Source organism: Diceros bicornis, chromosome 13, assembly GCF_020826845.1.
Source record: "Diceros bicornis minor isolate mBicDic1 chromosome 13, mDicBic1.mat.cur, whole genome shotgun sequence".
Classification (NCBI taxonomy): Eukaryota; Metazoa; Chordata; class Mammalia; order Perissodactyla; family Rhinocerotidae; genus Diceros; species Diceros bicornis.
In genome coordinates this window covers 44,253,596-44,275,354 of record NC_080752.1, presented here as the reverse complement: position 1 = coordinate 44,275,354, position 21,759 = coordinate 44,253,596, and the positions used below count along the sequence as shown (strand labels likewise).

Genomic DNA, 21,759 nt, shown 5'->3' with positions numbered 1-21,759 from the left:
AACATAAAATCAGTATCACAGAAATACGGTGCTAGAGAGGACATTGTGAATAAAAAGAATGTTACTAGTTTAAGGACATAAAATATCATTTGAAATTTTTTCCTACTTACCAAAAGAAACTTACTCACTGAGGATAGCTTTTTCTACAGCAAGGAAGCCAGGGAATGCATCTTATATTATTTATGCATCTTATTTTATTCAGAAACACACATACTGCACATTTTTCTGAGCCACAATTAAGTCACCTTTTGATTGTCCAGACACTGCTCTTCCTTAGTCACTGCCTGCATTTGGGATACTGGACTACTCACTGATCAGGGAATGGGATAGCACACGATTCCTCCAACCAATCAATATGATTATGCCGTCATTTTTAGTATTAGGAGCTAAAGATTTTGGCTCAAACCAGATTCTTGAATTATTAAATGTCTTTTCATTTTTTTTTTCCCCCGTTGGGGAAGATTCACCCTGAGTTAACATCTGTTGCCAATCTTCCTCTTTTTTTTTCTTTTTTTTTTTAAGGTGAGCAGCCACCACAGCACGGCCACTGACCGAGGAGTGGTATGGTTGCGCGCCCGGGAACCGAACCTGGGCAGCCAAAGCGGAGCACAGCAAACTTTAACCACTAGCCCATTGGGGCTGGCCCCTGTCTTTTCTTTCTTTTCCTTTGATTGATCACTAATTTATCTAGATATGTCTTTGACTGAAGCAAACCATATCCTGCCAGTGCTACTGGGAACACTGTCCTGCTAGTCTCTTGCTTCTCTGTTTCTGTCTTATGCACTTTTTATAAGATGGAAAGGAAACTGACATTTATTTCTAGTGCCTATTGCCAATAACACTATGATTAGATAGTATTATCTGTATTTTTACACATGAAGAAACTGAGGTCAGAGAAGTTATGTGCTCAGTCTCACAGCTATTAAGTGGCAGAACCAGAATTTCAGTTTCCACTACACCGTGCTAAATCATTTACTCTAGTCATAAAACTACACTTCTCAAAATCCTACTGTTATTCCTGACTGCTTTCTTAAATAAGAATTCTGCATTTTCAGTATATACTATATAGTTGACATTTAAAGAAACCAAGGAGTTCCCATTAGCATACTAATTAATATTTGTGTGTGTATATATATATATATTTATTTATTTTCTGCCTTCCTACATTAAAATGTAAGATTGTTGAGTGATGGACTCTTTTATTCACTGTTATATTTCTAGCCCCTAGAATAGTGCCTGGCACAAAGAAAGCACTCAATAAATATTTGTTGACTCTTGGATTTGAAACTCTTTGAGGGAAGACACTGATTTCTCTGCGCTTGGCACAGGTAAATAAATAAATGCTTCATTGATAATCCTTATCCAAGATTTTTAAGGCTGCACATCCAGTATTCCCATGCTCAGATAATAAGCCATTTTTCACCAGCAGATGGTGATATATACACAAAAAAGCCACTTTCCTTTAATATGGTGCTTTCTTGTTCAGAGCATTCACAGCTGTCATCTCATTTAATCTGAAAATCAACTGTGACAGAGGAGGTATTATCTCACTTGAATGATAAGGAAGCTGAGCCTTATATTTGTCCAGGGTCTTTTGCTTAGTAGATGGCAGAGTAGGAGCTAGAACACTTTTAAAAAAAAAATTTAATTCCTACTTAATTTTCCGCTGTGCCACAACGGCTCTTTAATATAAAAGTTAAATTTGACTAGCATTAGTATATCCTGAAACTTGACCACTAACTAATAACTGAGTTATCTGGTACAAAGTTGAACATCCAACTCTATTAAAAATCTAGAACTTGACCTTAGAACACATTCTCAGTAACCACTAGAAGTTATGCATACAAATAAATTTTAGTTATATTAAGTAAAAGATTGGGGTGCAAAACATGAGTAATTTAACCCCACAATTTAAAAATCTCATGCTACTTAATTCAAAAATATTTTTCCATCAAAATTTTACCTGGAGTAAACAAGGAATAAGTTTATCAATCCAAGTTTCACTTTTGGTCGTGATATATTTACTTAACTAAAAAGAAATGTCCAGACGACCAGTAGTAAGGCATAGAAGAAGCATCACAGGACTGATTCATTTAGAAAACAGAATTATCAGCTCCTGAATAGTTAGCTACAGAGAGACCTCTTAGATGACATAACAAGGAAATGGGAATGAAGAGATGTTTTAGACATGGTCTGTATTTGATTCAGGGGGAAAGAAACTCAAATTCTGTACCTCTCCAGGCCGAATCTTGATGAAAAAGCTGCTACGTTTGTAAGAAATCTTCAGCACTTTGGGCCAAGGAAAGCGGTTAATTCTCAGCTTATCTTTGTAAACCAGAAGCCCACTAGAGCAGACACCTAGGATGATATCCACTCCTTCCAAGTCCTGAAAAAGAAAAGCATTAGCATTTCAGTCTTGAGCAAAGTACTCAACACATTGTTGACTATTATTAGATAATCTGAAGACATCAACAACCAAAAACAGTTACACAGCACACAATGAAAAATAAAGCTTAACCTAACAATCATAATCCATGGGGCTATTCGGTCTATGTAAAAACATTATTACTATACAACATTTTAAAAAATCAATGTTATTACCTATCACAAATATCTTAAAAACGTCCAAATCAGACTCAGTAATTCTATTTCTGTAATCTATTCCAAGGAAACAATTCAAATCACAAAAAAAGCTTTATACATGAAAATGTTCAGAGTGCTATAAGAGTGAAAAACTGGATATAACCTAAGTATCTAAGCATTAGGGTTAAATTATTGTCCATTCATAGAGTGAAATACAATATGGCCATTAAAATAGTTATATAGAATTTGGGAGATAAATGGGAAAATAATTATGTTGTAATGTTAAATGAAATAAAGCAGGATATATATATTTTTACATATATACAAAAACTGCATATACAATTTGATCTCAACAATTTAAAAAATACATAAAAGATGAATATACCAAAACGTTAATAATGGCATTCTTTAGGTGGTACAATTATGAGCAATTTTTCATTTTAGTTTTCTACACTTTCCAATTTTTATAATAAACATGTATTATCTTTTTAAAAAATTTAAATATCACAATACTAATATATATGTAAAAAATTCTAACAGTGCAGAAGTGTATAAAAGAAGGAGTAAAATTCTATCTCCTCCTTCCACACTTTTTAACAGTAAACAGGATAATTTCCAGGATTATTATCCTATTTTCTAGGCACATACAATTATGTGTAGATAATATCCATATACATATATGTATATGTGTATATATACATATATATATATATATATATATATATCACCTTTATAATCAGGAAAATAACTAGAAAAAAATTACAATCCAGTCCTCACGGGTGGAAACTATATCTTAATCATTTTTATATCACACTAAATACTGTCTGTTATTGACAACATGCTCTGTGTTTACATTGAGTTTGTTACCTCCTCACATTATTATTCATAACTTATTATGGCAAATATCAGTAAATATCAGTAAATCCTTTGCTTCTTATTTGCAAAAATCTTGATTTATGTAGGTCGATAAATTTAGGAATTTCAAGGTATTTTAGCAACAACATACATTAGGCTTAAACCTTCAACCGTTACTATCAATTACTTCATTTATTATTAGTGACTCAGAGGAAACATCTGCTTTTCTCTTGTCCAAGAAACAATGGACAGGCACATATTGACCCACTGAAGGAACCAACCGCTATAAGGAGCAATACAGCTGCTACCACCACCACCACCCCTCAAAGCCACTGTAAAGCGTCACTGGGCTTATACCTCATCTACCTTCACAACATTCCTCCTAAAACTGAACCCCTGCATCCTCTGAAAAGGCTTTCCTTAATAATCCAAAAAGAGACTCTAATCTACTTTTAACATGCCTGTCTGTATATGAAAATTCTAGGGTAAGCATTCATGTTCTCATTTTGGTCTCCCAGTTCTAAAATACTCAAATCAATCACTATCATAATCAGCAAATAATTACTACAGTAGCTACGGTAGCTGCATGTCCTATACATGTATGTTTAAAGTCAGCAGACCATATGACTTCCTGGAGGCCAGGGCTTAGGGTTATGTATACTGCCAAATATATATGCACAATGATAATTCTTGTTTGTCTATGATAAAGTGGTCATCCCTCCAAAATTCATAAGTACAGAAGTTGACTCTGTTCCTGTATAAACTCAGTATGAGACGATCTCAGATTCTTTTAATTACTAGATGTTAAGCATATTAAATTATAAATATCCCCAAGTCAAGAAGGATAAGATAAAGCCATATTTATTATTAAAGACATTTTTAAAAATTAAATACATAATATTAATCATCTATGTCTATAATTCAAGGAGAATAAATCTCACCTGAGTTAATCACTACAAATGACTATTTATTTAGAAAAGTAATCAAAACCCAGAGTTAAATGCTTCTAGACTACTCCTTTTCCCAAAATGAGGATAGAGAAACATATTAGTGCCTACATGTCTTATGTATAAGCACAATAGAGAAGAAATTATATACAGCTCTAATTCAATGGCTACGTAACTGAGAATTTCCCAGAAGATGCCCTCCTAAGTTCTTAAAGCCTGTGGGTACAATTACATCTCTCTCTTAATTATACGTTTTAGAGAAATAATTTGCTCTACAACATTTGGGAAAGGAACATGCTGCCTGACTTCTTCATTCATTCCTGATAATTACTGAATTGACACCAGCCTCCAGCAGAAACTGAGAAGCAAAACCTAACAATTTCAGTTCTGGAAATACAGCTGATCTGATCTTCCTACCATCTACTTTAGAGATTCATGGAAATTACAGTACCCAGCCCAAAACAATCCAGAGCAACATCTTAAAAAAAGTCGCTAACATGCAATGAAATTTTATTAGAATTAGTAGAAACTAAAGAGGGAAGAAACTTCAGATATCAGATATTCAGGTTGGGAGAAGCCTGAAAGGTCATTCTAGTCCAATCACCCACCAGATATTTGAATGTCCTTTTCTAAATTCCTACCAAGTAATTATTTTGCCTATCCTAGAATACCTCCACTGATAGAGAGCTCACTACCTTATGAGGTAGCCACCCTATCTTTGAAAAGCTCTGTTAGACAATTTGTGCAACTGAGCTGAACAGTATTTCCCCATAGTTTCCATTTTATTGGCTCTAGTTTTATATCTTGGAGATGTATAAAATCTCTACTTCACACACCAATCCTTTAAATACATGAGGACAGATATTATATCTTCCCTAAACTTTCTATTCTATGGGCTAAGTATCCCTATTCCTTTGCTTTTTTCTCATTTGACACCGTTTTGATTCCCCTCATCACGCATCCTAGTTAAGTTCCTCTAAATGAACCTCAGATCATCCCTTGAGCCCTTTCCCTCACAAAATCCTCAACCTCCCCAGCCATTTCAGTAGCTGAAGATGAGAGAAGTCAAGCAACTTCCCTTAAGTATTCATTCTATTAGGTTGTATTAAGCAAAACTAAGATTAAAGCTCAAGTTTCCAATTCCCTAACCCAGTGGTTCCTAAATGAGCCACTATGGTTTATCCTGTGTGCATTAGAATCACCTAGAGAGCTTGTTAAAATAGATTGCTGGGCTCCACCCACAGAGTTTCTGATTCAGTAAGTTTGCGATGGGGGCTGAAATGTGCATTTCTAACAAGTTCCTAGATGATGCTAACTGCTGGTTCAGAGACCACACTAGCCAATGGTTCTCAGATTCAAGTATGAATGAGAATCATTTGGGATGTTCATTAGGTCTGGAGATTCAGCCTCTCCTCCAAAATAATTCAGTAAACCTGGGAGGAGCTCAGGAATTTGCATATTTAATGAACACCCAGGTGATTCTGATGCAGGTGACGTTGGCTGTGAAACATGCCTTGCTGCCACTCTATATTTTCAAATGTACCTGCATTTTAGGAAAATCTCATTTCTTTTGCTCTAGGTGCTGTATCTTTTGATTCTTACAGTGGCTTGGATGTGAAACTTCATTCTGATGGTGGAATTGCAAAGGGGCAATTCAATTTATACACTTGATGATACAACTGATTGATTCAATTGATAGACTTAAAATTCTAACAAGAACTACTCTCTGTTTGGAATGTTTTATAATACCCCAGATAAAGGTTGGTAAGAAGTATTATATGACACAGGTTCAACACATGCATATTAATAAAGGCCAAAGTTATCATTACCTTTGCTTTATGAAGGTCAACACCATACATAGACAACTTTTTGGCATTCTCGAGAAATTCCAGGTCAGCCTGAGCTGGAGTCATGGACCTTTAATAAAATAAAAATAAAAAACTCTTTCAGTGTCACAGTGTCAACATTTACAATAATAACGTTTATACTAATTTTACTTTATATAAACACACAAACATATATGTACCAAAATGTACTTAGGTATATTTCATAGTCCTGAAAGTAGAATATTATAAAAACGGACTCTTCACTGTGTCTAAATAATTGAAATATGCCTTAGAAAAAGAGATATTGGAGAAACAAAAGTCATCAAAAAGCTACCTGCAAAAAAGGTTTTTAAAAAAATCCTACCAAATGATTTCCTTAAAGCTGCTTCATCCACCATCAGTTCTGCCCCTCCCTCTCCTCAGCCTTTTTCTCCAACATACATAAACTCCTCCCACTGATTCTTCTTGCCAAGGAGGTGACCAAATTAAATCCTCTGAGGGCATGGTACAATTTACAATATCCTCTTAGCTGCCTTTTTCTCTCCATACCCCTGAATTGAGTTATTATGGAAATTAAACAGGAGGGCAGCCGAAGTTACTTAACTGTGGACTCTTAATGGGGGCAGACTTGATGAAAAGAAAATCTCTGGTAACAGATGGTGTCCTGCCCACTAACCTAAACAAAATAAATTGGTTAATAGAAGCATGTAGCTAATGGGGCTGCTTTCTCTGTTATTAAGATGTCTTCATTACTAGGCATATAATGAATTAGATTTGTTTGAAAACAATCAGTCTCACTGTCTAAACGCTCACTGTGATGGTCTTTCCTTCTCCTTTATAACTTTCCTCTCCTTTGAAACGTGCTCATGAGCTGTTATGTTGAGCTTTGAAGAAAAAGATATCACTCCTAGAGTTGCACCATTCAGACCAATCGAATATAACTTCATAGTAACAATAATGCAGCCACACCCCCAAAGAAAAACCATGTAACTGCCTAGTTCCCATAAGACTGCCTCAAGCTATACAAAGCAGCAGTAGCCTATTCATTTAACAAGAGAAAGTCTCTTCCAAACCCATCTGTCTTTACTCTCATTAAAAAGAACAAAGGGTTCCGTGGAACAACAACCAAAAAAGAAAAAAAAAAATCTCAGGAGAGAGGCTGAAGATTTGTTACTGACTCAGCCTCCCTGAATAAACTTCTTTTCACAAGTGCTAAACCATCATATCTGATTTCTATTTATTAATGCCTCTGAAATTGAACCCCCAAAAAGGAGAATAGAAAATTAACACATATGCAAATCTGTACATTCAAGTCATTGAAAACATCTCAGGAAAGTTTTGTAGTGTTTTTCCCCGCATATAAGTTATATACGTTTCTAGTTAAGGTTACTCCCAGCCATTTGTTGTTGTTGTTATTATTATTGATGGCTTGAATTTTAGGATTTTGAAGCTGGAACAGAGGCTTGAAGATTACAGAGTCTTTACAACATTTTCATTTTGCTGATGAAGAAACAGGCCTGAGGGATCACATGGGCATGGGCAAGTTATGACTCTTAGTTTAAGGCAGCGGGCTTTAGTCCAAACTCAAGCCACATCACTGGAGCTGGAATCCTGGCTCCCGCACTTAAGATCAGGTGTCTCCCTCAATCTCCTAATTATAAAGTAAGAATCATAATAATACCTACTTCTAGATACCAGGATAGGCAATGACTCTTGCCTTTGCTGAATGAATGCATGTGACTAGCAGGATAAAATGAGACAATGGCTGTGAAACTGCTTTGTAAAATATAAATGTTTATTATTATTGCAACCTTAGGTTTCTGATGGTACAGTGGTACATCTACATGCAGCTCACAAAAGAGAAATAATTTTGATCACCTGAATTTGAAGACAAATTTTAAAACAGTAAATGAAGCAATCATGATAAAATCTTTCCCATACTCCCTCCTCCAACTCTAAGGGACATTAATGGGGTCAATTTGAATACAGATTTACATTTCAAACTGTAGTTAAATGCTTTTCTAAGTAAGCATGCTTTAAAATTGTATTAAGAAGACATCTTCAACTTTAAAACTATGGCTTTCCCTGTTAGTTTAAAATAATATCTATATTCGAGGTTTGGCCAATGCTTGCATTTAAAATTTTTTATATAATTAAAAAATTTTTAAAACATACAAACTTAAAAGTTACCTACAATACAAATAATTTTTTCCTGAACCACTTGAGGGTCAACTGTCAACCTGATGACCCATCACTCCCAAATACTTTGGTGTGTAATTCCTATAAACAAGGACATTATCTTAACATAACCTCAATACAACTGTCAAAACCAGGAAATAAATATTAATACATTACTGCCATCTAATCCTCAGACCTCATTCAAGCTTAGCCAGTTGTTTCAAAATGTTCTGTATAGCAGAAGGATCCAGTTTAGCATCACGAGTTTCATTTAGTTCATGTCTCTTTAGTCTTCTTCAGTCTGGAACAGTTCTTTAATCTTTCTTTGATTTTCATAATCTTGACCTTTTAAAGATTATAGGCCAGTTATTCTATAGAATACCCCTCAATTCGGGCCTGTCTGATGTTTCTCCGTGAGTTAATTCAGGTGGTGCATCTTTGACAGGAATATCACTGAAGCGGCCCTGTGGTCTCACTGCATCCTATCAGGTGGTACATGATTTCCATTTGTCCCTTCACAGATGAGGTTCTTTTTGATTACTGATGTCTGCCAGGCTTCTCCTCTGTGAAATTCCTCTTTATCTCTTTGTAATTAATAAACATTTTGTGGGAATGTATTTTGAAACCTTTTGAATATCTATTCCTTACCAAACTTTCAACTTATTCATTTATTTATATCAGTACGGACTCATGGATTCCCATTTTATTTAATGCAACATAATCAATTATTTTCCTTATTTATTTTAGTGCTTAAATTGTCCCAGATTTGGTCAGTGGGAGCGTCTTCAAGCTAGATTCTGTGTCCTTCTGATCATTTCTCCTCATTTTTTGACATCTCCTTCTGGCACAATGTAGAGTTAGTATGTGAGTATGCATGCATGTATGTATGTATATATGTGTATGTACCTATTTACATCTATATTTATTGATCTATCAGAAACCATGAGTTCACACTGAAACCTCCATTTTTGAAGCAACACCACAGAGATCATTTTATTTCTCCCTCTCCATAATTTGTATCTCCTTTTACTGACAGTGAGAAACCTGGCTCCCATTATCCTTAATATATTGACTAATTTGATCAACCCCCTGTATATAACTGTCATTGCTGCCACTGACCCCTCCCCAACGTGGATGCCCTCTTCACCCGCTTGGACTCTAAATCCCCTATGCTGGGCTGCTCTCCACACATGGATGTCCTCCTTATCTCACTCAGGTTCTGACTCCTGGTATTAGGCCACCCCTTCCATGGATATCTTCTTCACCCTGCTCAGGCTTCAACACCCTGTATCAAGCACCACCCTAAATGGATGCCCTCCACCCTATGCAGGTATGCAGGCCTTACCGCCGTGTGGATGCCCTTCTCACTCCACCCCACATGGATGCCCTCCACCCTATGCAGGCCTTACCCCTGTGTGGATGCCCTTCTCACTCTGCTCTGCCTCTGATAACCAGTACCACATGCCTACACATGACTACGCTCTTCATCCTATTTGAGATCTGACTTCTCATGCCAGGCTGGTCCCCCACCCATGAATACTCTCCACCCTCCTTAGACCCCAATATCCCCAGCCAGACTGGCCATCTGCGTGAATGACTTATCTTGCTCTATCCCACCTAACGGCTTTAGAACAAAACTGTTTCAGGAAGCTTTTTCTGATTATAAAAGTCATACACATTCATTGTATACAATCTGGAAAATATCATTAAAAGTATATATAAAAAAAGAAAATCTTCCATAATCCCACCACCCATAGATATCTGTGCATGTAAATATAATACATATATTTTACAAGTTTAATATCACAAATTAAATTATTTTCAGCTTAAAATTTTAAAGATCATGGTTTTTCCTAAATTTTCCAAGATTCTCTCTTTTTTTTTTTTTGTGCGGAAGATCAGCCCTGAGCTAACACCCATGCTAATCCTCCTCTTTTTGCTGAGGAAGAACGGCTCTGAGCTAACATCTATTGCCAATCCTCCTCCTTTTTTTTCCCCCAAAGCCCCAGTAGATAGTTGTATGTCATAGTTGCACATCCTTCTAGTTGCTGTGTGTGGGACGCGGCTTCAGTGTGGCCAGACGAGCGGTATGTCAGTGCGCACCCGGGATCCGGGCCCAGGCCGCCAGTAGCGGAGCGCGAGCACTTAACTGCTAAGCCACGGGGCCGGCCCTCCAACATTCTTGAAAGTAATAACAAACTAGCTGGGAAGAGATTAGACACCTCTAAACCACTAAGAGTACTGTCTTGAATTTATTCATTACCACCTAATAATTTACTACTTGAAAGTACTGCAGCTTACAATAGTACCTAACTAGGGAGCTTTGGCACTGATTAACTCTTGCCCATTAAAAAGAGAAGTTATAACAAAGTTTCCCTCTATTTATTTTGAGCTAGTGGGGTCAGGATGTAAAGCCATTCAGTGAGTTCCAGTGTTATGTGACAGCTTTTTAATAACATTTGTTGCATCTCCTAATTAAGGACTGTGATTTCAAATAATTAAGTGGGGAACAACTGACAAGTTTACATACTTCCCTAGTACCCATTAATGGAGGGCAGTTAATTTTAAAGCTTGATTTTCTAGTGTAAATTTAAAGTGTTAATTATAGCTTCAAAGTCTCTGTCTGGGCAAAGGGCCACTACTAAGGGCCCTTGTTGCATGTAAGTAGGCTGTCTTCTGTTTATCTGAGGAGCAGGGTGGTGTTTGCTTGTACTTTTCAATGCAGAGTAAAACGCTTCTTCTGCCTAAACAGAAGTTTCTTTGGACTGGTTAAAATGCCATATTGTTGGACATAATTAACATTTTCATGTGGCTTTCTATTTGTGAGGGTTGCCAATCTTTCCAAAAAGCAGCAAGTAAATTCCAAGATGACAGACTTCTAAATTTTCCAGTCATGGCAATCCATTATTGCTCAATTTCTATCCATATACCTAACAGAACATCAACTGGACCAAATCCATCTGTCCTCTGAGATTGTTTCACTTATTTGGGTTTAAATTCTGCTAAGTTCCAAAGAGTGGTTCTCTAAACCCAGACTCACATTCATTACTTGTAAAATGGGGATAAGAATTATTATTATCCTAGCAAATATTTGAACTCGCACTATATATTAATCATTGTGCTAAGCACTTCATATGAATTTTCTGATTTAACAATCACAAAATTCACATTATCACCTTTATTTTTCAGATGAAAAAACTGAAGCTTAGAGCTTAAGTAACTTACTAAGAGTCATAAAGTTAATAAGGAATGAAGTCTGAATGCAAAGTAAGACAGGCTGACTCCAGGGCCCATGCTTCTGTTTTATTGCCTAGCTCAGTGATTCTTAAGCTTTTTGACCTGAAGATCCCTTCACTCTCTTAATAATTATTGAGGACCCCAAAGAGCTTTTCTTTACGATAGTTATTTCTATCAATATTTACTATATTAGAAATTAAAACTAAGAAAATATAAAAATATTAAATCTTTAAAGAGTAACAATAATAAACTCATACTTAACATGAATAACTTTTTTGTGCGAAAAATGACAATATTTTCCCAAAATGTAGTAAAAAAGTGACATTGTTTTACACATTTATAAATTTTTTTAATGTCTGGCTTAGAAGACAGTTGGATTCTCCTATCTGCTTCTACATTCATTTGGATTCTCGATCTGCTTCTGTAATATGTTGATTTAGTTGTAGTATATAAAGAAACCTGACCTCACATAGATATGTAGTTGGAAAAGGAAGGACTGATAATTAAAAATATTATTCTTTGATACTACACCAAAACTCAATAATGACAGTTTCTTAAAGGTTAGTTGCAAAGTGAAATCTGAAAACATACCAATGAACTTTTTGTACCATGTTACATTAAAACCCATTGATCTATCTTGCATTTTGAATGGACCTTTTTTACCCATGCATGATTTGGTAATATCATACGTTTCATATCTGAAAAATATTGGTTCATCAAGTAATACGTCTTCCAAATGTTGACACATTTCATTGTACAATAATATTAAAAAAATTGTATTCATTAAAATCATCACCAATTTCATCAGAAAAGTCTTTAAGTATTTGGAACCTGTCAAGATCATGATGGCAAATACAAGTTTTCCAAAATTCTAATTTTCACTTGAAAGCTTGAATTTTGTCATTAGCAACAAATACTGTCAGTTGTTTACTAACTCTAAAAGTACTGACTCACTTCATTTTTGAGAGAATGTCTGCCAAATAACCAAGTCTGAATAATCACAGTTAGTCATTTTTTTGAGTAGAAATGGTGTTCCATCAAAAAGTTGGCTAATTCAGCTCATAACTCAAAACAATTACACAAGTGCTTTTCCTTGAGACAACTGTTGTACTTCAGTATGCAGTTAGAGGGCTTTATGTATACTTGCCATTTAATCACACCCAATATTAAACAGAAATATATTTAAGATTTAATAAAATTAATACTTTTTACTGCTTCATCAAGAAAATTTTTAAGTGAACTGGCCGATTTAATTTTATTTTTAATTCCAAGTTAAAACATAAAATAACAGCGCATGTTGATAAAGAATATAATGACTACTAGTACAGTTTGGTGCCATTTTCTTGATTTGTGCTCCACCCATTTCAACACAGTGAAAAAGGCAAATAACATCTTAGTATTATTACGAAAATAATTTCAACCTCACAGACCCCTCGAAAGAATCTTGAAGACTGCGGGGGGTCTATAAACCACCCTTTGAGAACTGCTTGCCTAACTCAAAGAGTGGTTATAAAGATTAAATGTGGTATTGTATATAAAGTGCTTAGCATAGTATCTGGCACATAATAATAGATACACAATAATTAGCTGCTTATAATTATGATGATGATTATGATGATTACGTAACAATGCTACAAAGGCAAATAAGCACTGGATGAGAGTTACACTATTATGTCCTCCCAAATCTGAGATTCTATTATGATCAAATAACAAAAGAATCATCAGATTTAAGGTATCAATCATAATCTGACACCACTATTTTCTGCTGTCTGGCTCCACAGCAGCAGTAAAATATTTTTTTTTATTGTTTTACCAATTGCCCAAAGATTATACTACTAATAATGAAAATTATTTTAAAATTATTAGAAAGTAAAAAGAACATTCCCCTACAATCCTGACATTCTAACAAATCATATTATTTTAATTAATTGTTTCTTTCCATTACTTGCTTTTGTATGTATATATGTGTGTGAGTATAAAATATATATTTATATTTATATACATAGATAAATTTCTAGAATCACAATCAGAACATAAATAAAAGTATTTAAAAATGTATTTAAGGACAATACAACATCCTTAAGTTACATCAACAAATTGAAAGTGGTGTATTTAGTGATCCTAATCATCAGTGCGTTGGAATGTGAACGCCCAAACTTGCAAAGCAAACTTTGGCAGTTCTCCATGGAAACAGTGTGGCCCCATGAGAGAATGGTGGTTCTTACAAGACTACTGCTATGTAGGTTGTAGACTTTAAAGTCTTTATTATGGTTCTTATGACTGAGGTACCAGAACCTACAAGGGCAATAAGGCAGCCAGGATTGGGACACCTTGACTTAAAGCTCTCTTATTCAAAGCATTCCAATCCATGTAATCCTAATGGAACCACTCCAAGGAATACAAGATGGCTCAACAGCTAGAAAGAATACTTGTTACTATCACGGAAAGCCTACTAATACCATTCTTTGGATTTCTCTCTTAGCAGTGTGACCCTCTGAAGCATTGTAACCTAACTCATGCTAACATAACTCAGGGTACTAACTCAAGGCCAAGATCAGACATTCACAGTAAGAAGCTAAGGCAGCTTGTAAAATTTAGCTATAACAAGTCACTCAAATAACAATGGGATATATGGCAGAAAGAAACAAATTATGCTGGCACTTCAACATTAGCTAACATTTGTTGAAATTTTACCACTTAAGACATTGTATTAAGTCTTTCCACACATTACCTTTTATTATCCTATCAATCACTCTATTTCCTCTGAGGTAATGATCTCCATCAGACATATAAGGAACCTGAGGCTCAGAGACATTAAGTGAATTACCCCAAGTCACAAGGCCAAGACCAAGCAGAGCCAAGATTTTAACCCAGCTCATTCTGACTATAAGCCCTTGTTCTTGATCACTATGTTATGATACTTTCCAACATTACCAACTATTTCCATGAAAAAAACCAATGAATTCAATAAAGACTTTTAAAAATACCTTCAGGGGTTTCATGGGCCCTCTGAAGTCTATCCATGTACGTAGATCCTAAGCTAAGAACCCCTGCTCTAAGGATCTCAAGGCACCTAAGACAACATAATAAGTTTAAAACCTAAAAAAAAAAGGTAAGGCAGTAATAACAATAGCTACCATTTATTGAGCACCTACTACGTGCCAGATATGGTGTTTAGTGCTTTACATACATTACCTCATTTAGTTTTCATCCTACAATGCAACACCCATTACTCTGATGAGAAAACCGAGGTTCAGAGGGCTTAAAAGGCTTGCCCAAAGAATCGGGATGGATATTGAACTCATGCTGACTCTTTCTATGGCACCATGTTCCCGCTAAGGCAAACACTTGAATCTATCTCAGGTCAAGAGTTTAAACTTATTGCCAAAACAAACACAGAACAATACTTACCTGTATGACTTATGCAGTTCCATGACCTTCTCTTCAAGTTCCTTGGTCTGATTTGGGGCCAGTTTAAAATCACTAACATAATCCGCACCATGGAGTTCTGGGTCATAGTCTCCCAGCTCAGACTGGATGGTGTAAGAACCTAATAACGCTAAAGTCGCAAAGGAACAAGGCAGACGCCCTGCAACTATGTCCTGCCGAAGCTGAAGACATAAATAATATCTATAGCCAAAAGAGAAAAGATGTTACCATGTCAGCAACAACAACAATAACAAAATATAGAGAGAAAAAAAGGAAGAAAAGAGGAGAGGGAGGGAGGGAAGGAGAGAGGATAAAAAAGAGAGATTAAGTAAATATGAGATAATATTAATAACTGTTCATTCTATATAACAATCTATATGATTGTTCATTGAACTATCATTTTTTCCTGTCCGTGTGTTTGACATTTTTCCATATAAAAAGTTAAAAAAAAAAAAAACAAAGCTGTAATTGTGTTGGACTGATGGTTGGAAAGCAGTTTAGAAAGAAAAGAGAAAAAGCTGGGAAAAGTGGAAGGAGGTGAAGAAACTAATATTTTGTTGCAAGCACTAAGTACCATATATACATAAATTATCTAATCTTCACACAAAAACCTGTGAGGTGGGTATCATTGCCAGATTATAGATGAGGAGGCAGCCTCAAAGGCTAAGCTTGCTCAATGTCAGATAGTAACAAGCTGTTTGGCTCCAAAATCGGGCCCTTTGTTGTCTATCACATTGCTTTGCCAAATGTGTAAATACTGCCCTTCAAATACAAAGATGACATTATTGACATATTTTCACTAGGATATGAACATTTTCCAGTGTATTTTCCTCCAAGATGGGCTAAGTTGCATGCAGCCTTCCACGCACTATCATCTTGTAAGACTGATTCCACCTGTGTGTTAAACTGCTGGGAATTCAAATCGGGGTTAAAACACTTCAGTCCAACAAACCGAGTGCCCTACGTACATTAGACCCTCCTCTCTAGTATAATGTTCACGCCTATGACCCTGACCTCCTTAGCACTTGTTCTAACTGACTGAGTTGACCCCTTCAGACTGTTTTGCCAAACAGGAAAACCAGGAGGTTATGATTAAATTGGAATTCCTGTATTAATTAGAATTATATCCTTGCTTTGACCATAATAAGATATTGAATAACAAAGGCATCAGCAAGAGCTTTTGCTATCTATAATCACTGCATACATGTTTTTAAAAAAAAATCAGAGGACGTCAGCATCATGGCGGAGTGAGCTTTCCCGTGAACTCTTCCCCCGACAAGATACAACAAAAGCAACAGTCACAGACCAACAACGGAATCCCAGACAGTGAAAACCTAGAGCGGAGGGATCCACACTGCCGCACACCTGAGAGTGGAACGTGCTGGGCCCCCGGAGGAAGTGGGGAGAGGTAAGGAGAACTCCACTCCCTCCCCATCAGATCAGCGATCCTGGTGGGCGGGGCTCCCAGAGAGGGGGGAGGGGCGGCCCTCGGCGGGAAACCGTGGCTCTTCGGACTCTCTCAGCTAGTGGGAAACTCCCGCACAGAGGACTCAAAGGAGCCACAGGGCTACCATCAACATCTGAGCACCCCAGAGAGCGATAAAGAGGGGAAACGAGAAGCCTCCCACGTCAGGGACCCAGAGGGCAAAAGAGAGAGCTCCCCACCCCCCCAACCCGGACTCTGCAGCTCAACTGACCAGATCTAGCGATCGGAGGCAGACCTGATCAAACAACTGGACCCGTGGATCGCACCGGGGGGGGGGGGGGGGGGGGGGGACTGCAGATCGCAGCAGAAAAACCGGGGCAGAGCGCAGAGGGCTTAGACTACACAGCCCTTTACCATCAGACAGTGGCGCCAGGTGGAAATTGCAACCAGAGACTTCCAGGATGAGGAAAAACAAAACCAACATAGGAACCACAATGCAAAAATATATGAAATCACCAGACCAGAAACAAAATGACAAGCACCCAGAAATCAACCCCAAAGACACAGAAATCCATAAACTAAATGACAGAGATTTCAAAATAGCTATCATAAAAACACTCAACGAAATATGAGACAACACAGACAAACAATTCAATGAGATTAGGAGTTTCTTCACAAAAGAGATTGAAATCATAAAGAAAAACCAATCAGTGCTGATGGAGATGAAGAACACAATGGAGGAGATAAAGGAGAATCTGAAATCTTTAAAGAACAGAGCTGACAATATGGAGGAAAGAATTAGTACTTTAGAGGATAGGAATACAGATATACTCCAGATGGAAGAGGAGAGAGAACTAAGACTAAAAAGAAATGAAGAAAGACTCCGAGAAATATCTGACTCTATTAGAAAATGTAACATAAGAATTATAGGTATTCCTGAGGGAGAGGAGAGGGAAAGAGGAACAGAGAGCCTATTCAAGGAAATAATAGCTGAGAATTTCCCAATTCTGGGGAAGGAGCAGGAAATACCAGTAAGCGAAGCCAACAGGACACCTATATATATTAACAGACAAAGGCCTTCACCACGACACCTAGTGGTAAGGCTAGCCAGGGTCAACGACAAAGAAACAATATTAAGGACAGCTAGACAAAAACAAAAAATAACGTACAAAGGAACTCCCATCAGGCTCTCAGCAGATTTCTCAACAGAAACTTTTCAGGCTAGAAGAGACTGGAATGATATATTCAAAATACTGAAAGACAAAAACTTTCAGCCAAGAATACTCTATCCAGCAAAAATATCCTTCAAATATGATGGAGAAATAGTAACTCTCCCAGATAAACAAAAGCTAAGGGAGTTCACGGCCACGAGACCCCCACTACAAGAAATACTCAAGAAGGCCCTCAGGCCTGAAAAAAAGAAGAGAAAGGGAACACAAAGCTTGGAGGAAGGAGAAAAGTAGGTAGACAAAATCAGAGAAATAGTAGATCTTTACCGGAATAGGTTAGCAACCACTTAAATACTAAACTCAAAGATCAAAGGAAGAAATTCACCAAAAATAAATTTAACCTCATCACTGTAAACACACAGCCACAACACAAGATAGAATAAGGTATAACAAGAACAACTTAGAAGGGGAAGAGGAAAGTGACTGAATTGACTTAGTATAAGGAAATAGGAGGCTATCAGATAATGGACTATCTCATACACAAGATTTTTTGCCCAAACCTCAAGGTAACCACTAAACAAATAATCAAAGCAAAACCACATATGATAAACAAAGAGAAAACTAGAAGAATCATAAGACAGAACAACCAAACTGAATTGGCAGTCCAAAACAAATGGGACAAGAAACAAAGGAAATGCAAAAGAACCAGAAAATAAGTGACAAAACAGCAACATTAAGCCCTCATATATCAATAATTACCTTAAATGTAAATGGATTGAACTCTCCAATCAAAAGATACAGAGTGGCAGGATGGATTAAAAAGCAAGACCCAACAATATGCTGCCTTCAGGAAACACATCTTAGCACTAAAGACAAGCACAGGCTCAGAGTGAAAGGATGGAAGACAATACTCCAAGCTAATGGAAAACAAAAGAAAGCAGGTGTTGCCATACTCATATCAGACAAAGCAGACTTCAAGATAAAACAGGTTAAGAAAGACAAAGAAGGGAAATATATAATGATAAAAGGGACACTACATCAAGAAGACATATCACTTATAAATATATATGCACCCAACATAGGAGCACCAATGTACATAAAGCAACTATTAACAAACCTAAAAGGAGAAATCAACAACAACACAATAATAGTAGGGGATCTTAACACCCCACTTACAGCAATGGATAGATCATCCAGACAAAAAGTTAATAAAGAAATATTAGACTTAAATGAAAAACTGGACGAGATGGACCTAGTAGACATATACAGAGCACTCCATCCAAAAACAGCTGACTACACATTCTTCTCAAGTGCGCATGGAACATTCTCTAGGATAGACCATATGTTGGGAAACAAAGCAAGCCTCAATAAATTTAAGAAGATTGAAATCATAACAAGCATCTTTTCAGACCATAAGGCTATGAAACTGGAAATGAACCATGAAAAAAAAAACTGGGAAAGTGACAAAAATGTGGAGATTAAACAACATGCTACTGAACAACCAATGGATCATTGATGAAATTAAAGAGAAATCAAAAACTATCTGGAAACAAACAAAAATGATAACATGCCATATCAAACCATATGGGATGCAGCAAAAGCGGTCCTGAGAGGGAAACTCATAGCGATACAAGCCCACCTTAACAAACAAGAAAAAGCCCTAATAGGCAACCTTAAATTACACCTAACAGAACTAGAAAAAGAAGAACAAACAAAGCCCAAAGCCAGCAGAAGGAGAGAAATAATAAAAATCAGAGCAGAAATAAATGAAATTGAGACCAAAAAAACAGTAGAAAGGATTAATGAAACAAAGAGTTGGTTCTTCGAGAAGTTAAACAAAATCGACAAACCCTTAGCCAGGCTTACTAAGAAAAAAAGAGAAAAGGCTCAAGTAAATAAAATTAGAAATGAAAGAGGAGAAATTACAACGGATACCATGGAAATACAGAGGATTATAAGAGAATACTATGAGAAATTATATGCCAACAAATTGGACAATCTAGAAGAAATGGATAAATTCTTAGACTTATACAACCTCCCAAAATTGAACCAAGAAGAAATGGAGAATCTGAATAGACCAATAACAAGTAAAGAGATTAAAATAGTAATCAAAAACCTCCCAAAAAATAAAAGTCCAGGACCAGATGGCTTCTCCAGTGAATTTTACCAAACATTCAAAGAAGATTTAATACCCATCCTTCTCAAACTATTCCAAAAAATAGAGGAAGATGGAACGCTTCCTAAATCATTCTATGAGGCCAACATCACCCTGATACCAAAACCAGGTAAAGACAATACAAAGAAAGAAAATTACAGGCCAATATCGCTGATGAACATTGATGCAAAAATCCTCAACAAAATATTGGCAAACCGAATACAACAATACATTAAAAAGATCATACACCATGAGCAAGTGGGATTTATACCAGAGACGCAGGGATGGTTCAACATCCGCAAATCAATCAACGTGATACATCACATCAACAAAACAAAGAATAAAAACCACATGATCATCTCAATAGACGCAGAGAAGGCATTTGACAAGATACAACATTCATTTATGATAAAAACTCTCAATAAAATGGGAATAGAAGGAAAGTACCTCAACATAATAAAGGCCATATATGACAAACCCACAGCCAACATCATACTCAACGGGGAAAGACTGAAAGCCATTCCTCTGAGAACAGGAACAAGGCAGGGCTGCCCACTCTCACCACTCCTGTTCAACATAGTACTGGAGGTTTTGGCCAGAGCAATTAGGCAAGAAAAAGGAATAAAAGGAATCCAAATAGGTAACAGAGAAGTGAAACTCTCACTATTTGCAGATGACATGATTGTATATATAGAAAACCCTAAAGAATCTGTTGGAAAACTATTAGAAACAATCAACAACTACAGCAAAGTTGCAGGGTACAAAATCAATCTACAAAAATCAGTTGCATTTCTATATGCTAATAATGAACTAACAGAAAGAGAGCTCAAAAAGATAATACCATTTACAATTGCATCAAAAAGAATAAAATACCTAGGAATAAATCTTACCAAGGAGGTGAAGGACCTATACAATGAGAACTACAAGACATTATTGAAAGAAATCCATGAGGACATAAAGAAATGGAAAGATATCCCATGCACGTGGATTGGAAGAATAAACATAGTTAAAATGTCTATATTACCTAAAGCAATCTACAGATTCAATGCAATCCCAATCAGAATCCCAATGACATTCTTCACAGAAATAGAAAAAAGAATACTAAAATTTATATGGGGCAACAAAAGACCCCGAATAGCTAAAGAAATCCTAAAGAAAAAGAACAAAGCAGGAGGCATCACAATCCCTGACTTCAAAACATACTACAAAGCAATAGTAATCAAAACAGCATGGTACTGGTACAAAAACAGACACACAGATCAATGGAACAGAATTGAAAGCCCAGAAATAAAACCACACATATACGGACAGCTAATTTTCGACAAAGGTGCTAAGAACATGCAATGGAGAAAGGAAAGTCTCTTCAATAAATGGTGCTGGGAAAACTGGACAGCCACATGCAAAAGAATGAAAGTGGACCATGTGCTATCGCCATTCACAAAAATTAACTCAAAATGGATCAAAGACCTGAAGGTGAGACCTGAAACTATAAAACTCATAGAAGAAAATATAGGCAACACACTATTTGACATTGGTTTTAAAGGAATCTTTTCGGATGACATGCCTACCCAGACTAGGGAAACTAAAGAAAAAATAAACAAGTGGGACTTTATCAGATTAAAGAGCTTTTATAAGACAAATGAAACCAGAATCAAGATGAACAGACAACCAACCAGCTGGGAAAGAATATTTGCAAAACATACATCAGACAAGGGGTTGATCTCCATAATATATAAAGAACTCACACAATTGAACAACAAAAAAACAAACAACCCGATCAAAAAATGGGCAGAGGAAATGAACAGACACTTCTCCAAGGAAGATATACAGATGGCCAATAGGCACATGAAAAGATGCTCAACATCACTAATCATCAGGGAAATGCAAATCAAAACAACACTAAGATACCACCTCACGCCTGTTAGAATGGCTATAATCACCAAGACAAAAAACA

General features: G+C 36.4%; 1 protein-coding gene across 23 annotated transcripts in view; it reads right to left on the bottom strand.

Annotated features, from left to right (window-relative positions):
* The window catches only part of EPB41 (erythrocyte membrane protein band 4.1), a 187,410-nt gene that overhangs the window by 58,403 nt on the left and 107,248 nt on the right, over window positions 1-21,759 (bottom strand). For all 23 annotated transcript variants that reach the window (XM_058553449.1, XM_058553443.1, XM_058553448.1 and 20 more), the window contains 3 exons: window positions 15,038-15,256; window positions 6,215-6,302; window positions 2,234-2,386 (listed from right to left, as the gene is read on the bottom strand). In XM_058553449.1, coding sequence (XP_058409432.1) covers window positions 2,234-2,386; window positions 6,215-6,302; window positions 15,038-15,256 — 460 coding nt within the window. The remainder of the gene's footprint in view (window positions 1-2,233; window positions 2,387-6,214; window positions 6,303-15,037; window positions 15,257-21,759) is intronic.